This window comes from Malania oleifera, chromosome 8 (assembly GCF_029873635.1).
Source record: "Malania oleifera isolate guangnan ecotype guangnan chromosome 8, ASM2987363v1, whole genome shotgun sequence".
Lineage (NCBI taxonomy): Eukaryota > Viridiplantae > Streptophyta > Magnoliopsida > Santalales > Ximeniaceae > Malania > Malania oleifera.
Window position 1 is genome coordinate 84,867,700 of NC_080424.1, and position 6,722 is coordinate 84,874,421.

A 6,722-nucleotide genomic window follows, 5' to 3' on the forward strand; every position below is an offset into this window, starting at 1 on the left:
AAAAAGATGTTTTATTAGGTTGGGATGTTTATTGTCTTTCAAAATCATTAAGGATTCTTCCCACTCTAATTAAGTACAAAGAGAATTCAAGCCTTTCACCCAGACAAACAAAATCTATTCTCTTTCGTATTCTCCTCCAAATTTTCAGCCCATTCAAAACGAACTTCTGAAGTTATGTGCAGAGAGTCATGATCAGTTCATTCATGATCATCCACTTTGGAAAAACCCAGACTTTTTCATTCACATTCCCTTCAAGCTCAATGAAGATGTTAGTCCGACTAAGGCTACCCATCCGGGAATGACCCCATCAGACCTTAAGCTAGCCAGAAAAGAATGTTATTCTTTGTTGAAACAAGGTCTCATTGAACCAACCACTTCCTCTTGGGCATGTCAAGCATTCTATGTTGAAAAAAGATCAGAAAAGATTAGAGGAAGAAAGAGATTGGTTATTGATTACAAGCCGTTGAATATGTTCATCAGGGATGACAAATTCCCTATTCCAAAAGCCAAAACACAATTCATCCATCTCGCTGAAGCACAAATATTTTCAAAGTTTGATCTCAAAGGTGCATTTTTGCAACTCGGCATTCACCCAGATGACAGATACAAGACAGCGTTCTGTATTCCGAATGAACAGTTCCAATGGACAGTTTTGCCCTTCGGTTTAAAGATCGCGCCGTCACTGTTTCAAAAAGCGATGACCAAGATTTTTAATCCTATTCTGCATAGTACCCTGATTTATATTGATGAAATTTTATTATTCTCAAAGAGTCTTGCAGATCACCATCAGCTTCTTGATCATTTCAACCAGCTGGCATCACAGTACGAGATAATGCTGTCAGAAAAGAAAAGCGTGATTGGACAAAAAGAAATTGATTTTCTAGGGATGAAAATTTCCCACGGTACCATCTGTCTAGGTCCACACCTCGCAGAACAATTATTGCAGTTTCTAGATGATAATCTTTTTGTCAAAGAAATTCAACAATTTCTTGGCATAATTAATTACATCAGAGACTTCATCCCATATGCGAGCCATCACACCAGGTCTCTATCACAACTGTTGAAAAAGAAACCACCCCCATGGGGTCCTGACCAGACAAATGCTGTCAAATATCTTAAGAAAGCTGCGAAGGATCCACCGCCTCTGACTATTCCATCCACAGGATGGAATAGTCAGACACCAGTGATCATTATTGGGGTGCCCTACTACTTGAAGATAAGGATGACAAAAGGTCCTACTGCGGACACGCCAGTGGAGAATTTAAAGATTCTCAAAAGCACTATCACACTGTATTCAAAAAAATAATTGCGGTGAAAAATGGAATTCAAAAATTTGACTTCTACGTCAGATCAAAGCACTTCACAGTCGAAATGGACAACTCATCTTTCCCGAAGATGCTTGAATTCCGGAACAAGATTCTCCCTGATCCACAGATTCTCAGATTGAAAGATTGGTTTTCCATATATGACTTCTCGTGAAGCATATAAAAGGCGACCACAATGTCCTCGCTGTTATGTTATCTCGCCCCCGGAAAACAGCCTTCCTCATATCCAGACACCAAACCATACCACTAATTTTCATAGCCTCATCCTCTTCTTCACCTCCTGATATCCTCTATCTCAGTGCCTCTACCTAGATACACTTCCCTCCAGAAATGTACCCTGACACCAATGATCCAGATAAGATCAAATCCTATACAAAAACCTTTTACGGCTACTATGCCAAACTGATTGGCCATCACCAAACCTTTCCAGCCTACCCATTCCTTAATCCCTATGTCATCAACCCATCATCCTTCAATACACATGTATTATGGTATCTTTGGTATCTTTCTGTTTTGCAGGTACATGTTGTATTCCTCCCGTTCCAAGAGACGTACGCTCACCTTGATGATCCAGCCAACCAGAAATCTCTGTTATGAACCTTCTTTCAGCTCTTCGACCCTCTCTTCACATGGAGAAAAAAGCTGACCACCCTCATGGGTAACCACAACCTCTGGAAGATGGACCCAACTGAAGCAGCTGCTGTACACAGTATCTTCATCCTCCATCGACTGTATTTCTACAACCCAACCAGGAAGCTCCTATGGTCCCAGAATCAAGCCTACGAATGGGATACATTGTACAATTTTCCGAGTACATAGCCAAGATACAAACCCTCACTGTTGAATCACCTTTGTGAATTAAATGGCCTGAAGTTCTGCTCCGAGCTCGTCACAGCCATTCCAGACGAGATTCCTGCTCCCAAGCCACCTGACAAAGACCCTCCGGATCCAGATCCCATGGATACGGATGATGAAGACAATCCATACAAATAGAAGACGTACTACCATCCGATTCATGGACAAATCACGGATGAAGACTACGTCAACCTCAACCTCTCGCCATCTCACAGAAGTCCATAATGGCAGGCCACGTCCACATCTACTTTATGTATTATTGTTGCTAAAGTCCACAATGGTGGGCCGTCCTATGTCTGTGTGTGTTGTAAGTTTGCATGTAAGTCCAAGTTTGTTGGCTTAAAGTCATAAAGTCTTGCATAATTAAAGGTGGTGGGTCACTCCCGCACAAATGCAGCCGCCCATGTGCTGTCACCTTTTAATTATGTCTGTTGTCAGTAGTTAGGTCGTCTTTATCAAGTTGTCAGTCGACGCCACAAAAGTCTTCACCGACTTTGCTTTATGTCGTCGTTCGTCTTTATGTCATTCTCAATGTTTGCTTTATGTTTGCGTATCATGTAAGCTTCGGGGTCTCAGACCTCTATATAAAGGGACTGCCTTCTCTTTTGTAAGACAGACGCAGTTAGAACTGGTTGATACCAATGCAGAAATAAAATCTCCCTTTGTGTTCTTATCCTCCATGGCTTTCTAATTCCCTTCTTCCCCTAAAGGTTATTTGTCTGAAGGACTTCTATGAGCTTGTAATGTCTTTATGATATTACGAGGGATATCTTTACAGTGGATACCCGTAACCTGCCGACTCACTGAGGAGTGGCGTGAGGCAAACTTCTGGTTTAACGAAACTATAATGGGTTCCTTGAATGATCATAGCATTGCGCCGAGTATGCTCTGTGCTTGCCTCTAAGGAGGATCCTGCACATCAGAAAGGTTGTACGGTCCCCAGAGACCTCCTCTGGTAAAGCATTTAGTTGAAGGACCTGAGTTCTCCGTTTGAGTGGTCGTGTGGAAGGCCTGTGTTTGGAGATGTGGTCCTAGATTGGTTGCTTTCCTTTGGAAGGTCTCGGGGATCCCGACTCTTGTGTGGTATCAGAGCCATGTCCTTGCCTGGAGTCCAGGAAAGTTAAGATCATAGAAGTAAATTTTAGAAGAACGAGGAACAAATAGCTCAAAGGGGAAACTCGCAAACCATGGATTCTCATTCACAAAGTTCAGAAATTACACCTGCTCGACTTTCTTCTTCCATCTCTCTCCCTTCTTCCATAAAGAAAACTACTTCTTCCAAAATTACCAACCTAGTAGAATACTCCTATATTCCTGATTCTGCTCAGATCCAGGAAACCTCCCTTTCTCTTGTAAATCCTTACAATATCTTCAGAAGAAAGAAATCTCTTGCCAATCAAGTTCGCACTCTTCTCATAGCTCACAACAGACCTCAAGTCAAGAAGTTCGTCCAGACTACAGCTCTTGAAAAGTATCTCATTCCAACCTCATCCAAAGAACAATATGTCGATCTTGAGCTTGATCAAGATCTAATCAACCAATGGATTAGAGAAGGCTACACTCACCTTCACTTCGGTGCTGTCAGACTGCTTCTGACACTTCATGGCCGTAAAGGACTTCCAGTTACCGCCAGGATCACTTTACTCAACACAACATACACGCAGTATGAGCATGCAGCAGTTGGCACTTCGCTTACCACTCTCCAAGCTGGTAGCATCTGTCTCACGTTCTTTCCCAACTTCAATATTCCTCTCAGAGACAAGAACCTGAAGAACTGCATAAAGGTTCAACTGCAGATTACCGGTGCTCCACAAGTTTCTTCAGCCTACATGGCTACCCTTCACCATCAGCTCATCTACAGACTGCAAGATCATGTTGTTGATCTCCCCCTTCCGGGACAATCTGAGGACGCTATCCTGATTACTACTGAACGAGAAGATGATGTTCCCACTATTCTTCAGATTCCACGTCAGATTCCCAGGGAAGAGTTAAAATAACTCATTCCTCTATAGTGGATTTCCAGCTATGAACAGCTTCATCAGCAATTGTCACCCATCCATCTTTCAGATCCCAAGTTCCAGAGACTTCCAGATGGAACGGTAAAGACGGTGTTCAACCCGAAAGATACAACTTCATCTAGCACTCCTCCGGTGTTCCAATCATTAATGATAAAACCTGTTACTTTCGAGGATGACATTCCAGTCAGCCACGTTGAAGCAGAAGGATCCCCCATCTATACCGACAAAATTAAAGGACATTTCATATGGGATGTTGATCCATCAATGTGCTATCCAAATTGCTCTTGCTGCCAATCACAAAAAAGAGAAACCAAACCATCCTGTAAACCTTTCTCTCCACACAGAAAACCTAATAACCCAAGCAGCCCACGGATAGGCATCCGACGTCCAAATCCAAAACCAAAGCCCTTATGGATCTACGACAGAGCCCTTGAAATTCTTCATGAAGAAGAATCCTTCCTCCTGAAGAACCTGAACCAGAACCTTACCAAAGTGCAATATCCAAACTACCTCAATCTCAGCCAATTCCCTGTTTTATGGCTTCTCCTTATGACAAACAGTTTCCACCCTTGGAACCAAGATCATATACAGATTCCAACCTTCATTCCAGACCATTCATCCAACTCTCTAAAGTTCAACCAGATGGATCTAGGAAGCTTCCATCCCAAGCTGAACAAGTCCTAAACTGGCAAACTCAGAATGCTAGAACCCAGAATACAATGTTGACTGTCATTGATTACAAAGTTGACAAACTCATCCATCATGGTGCTTAGATGAATCAGCGTTTTGACAACCTTGATTCCAGAATTGAAGCTTTATATGTTGATCTCAAAAGAAGGATTGATTGCCTTGATGCTGAACTCAAACAATTCATTTCTACAGGATACTTTGGATCATTGTTCAATGCTAAAGAAGAAGAAATCAGAAGACTCAAAAATGAAGTATCTCAAATTGAACGAGAACATCTTCCAAATCCTTCACCAACCTACATACCTAAAGCTTTCCCATACACTCCATCATATTCTTTCATTCCACAATCACCACCTACACCATCCTACAGACAGCCAGATTATTCCAAGCATTTCAAATCCACTACTGAAATCCTTAAGAGACATTCTCTTATTCCATCAGCTCCTATTACTCGCAGATCTCCAATTCCAGCAAAGCCTTTACCTCCTGAACCTGTTGATCAAAAGCTCAAAAGCCCATTTGTATCACCTGATCAATCTCCATCTTTCCTTGCTGACCCCATTCCGGAAATACCCATTGAAGACAACAGTGATGTTTCCACTGAAATTGAAACATCGTCCTCCTCCCCTGATTAAGAAATTACTGACCTCACCAATATGATGATGGCATCTCCCACAGAACCAGGATCATCCAGTACTCAAGAATTCCATGAAGAAACCGATACCACAGTTCCCATTGTGGAAGAACCCACTGAAGCCACTTCGGCTACTTCTCATTCGGTCCCTGATCAGTCAAACAATAATTCATGGTTCTCTTTTGATGGATTACCTCCAGCTAAGTGGAGAGATCGAATTAGTGAATTTGGTGCATGGATTGACCTCCAATTCTCAAAACCCGGGAACACTTTACAATCAGTTTTCGTTGAATTCACATCCAGATTTACTGGAACATTAAGAGACTGGTTTCAAAGTCTTGGTGAATTCAGACAAGTTACATTCATTAATTCTCAGATTCCCTCCTTTGTTTTGGGAACACTCTACAAAGAATTCATCGGAGATCCAGATATTCATGCCAATGTTGTTCGACAAGAATATTTTGAAATGAGATGTTGTTCTTTAAAAAGAAAGAATCTTGATTTCCATTATCAAAGGATGTCCAAGCGTTATTATCTTCTTAGTGGATTTCATGATGATAATCTCAGACAAGTTTACATTAATTCCCTGCCAGAAGATATCCAACTAGATTTATAGAGAAAGATTGTTTCTCTCTCTCGACCTCTCAAAGATATCTCTTTAGGAGAAATTCATCAACTGGCACTCACTGCTCTTGAAAAGTAATGTGACACTCATCAATTGTTCTCAAAGATGATGAAACAGAATCAGAAGTTCACAAAGCAATGCAAGAAGCCTTACTTAGAGATCAAATGCAAAGAAAAGGATTGCATCTGTAGTCCCAAGAAGAAGAAGCATTTCAAAGATTATGGTTTTGACAAACTTTCCAAGAAAGATCACAGAAAGAAAAAGAAGTTTAGATTCTTCAAAAAGAAGAACCGACGAGGACATGAAAAATCTCCTCGCTGTTTCATTTGCAAGAAGAAAGGACACTATGCAAAACAATGCCCAATGAACAAGACAAAATTTGCAAAGCTTGCCCAGCAATTACAGAATGAAGAACTCGATGCAGATGCAGAATCAGTTCTTTTAGAACAAGAAGAGATGACTGAAGAAACAATTCTCGTCCTTACAAATTCAGAAAATTATGATTCAGAAGATGATTATCATTTAGATAAAACTCTTCAGATCCAACCAGTTCAACCTATCCTCTTCTCTAAAGA

The 6,722-nt window shown here is 41.2% G+C and overlaps 1 protein-coding gene across 1 annotated transcript; it reads left to right on the plus strand.

The window, feature by feature from the left end:
* Positions 1-4,971: 4,971 nt before the first annotated feature.
* LOC131162783 (proline-rich receptor-like protein kinase PERK2) lies at positions 4,972-5,523 on the plus strand. The gene has a single exon (XM_058119384.1). The coding sequence runs from the start codon at positions 4,972-4,974 to the stop codon at positions 5,521-5,523; it is 552 nt and encodes a 183-aa protein (XP_057975367.1).
* Positions 5,524-6,722: the final 1,199 nt, after the last annotated feature.

Excerpts from the sequence above, each read along its gene's own strand:
- LOC131162783 (XM_058119384.1), top strand. The coding sequence starts at position 4,972 with ATGAATCAGCGTTTTGACAACCTTGATTCCAGAATTGAAGCTTTATAT.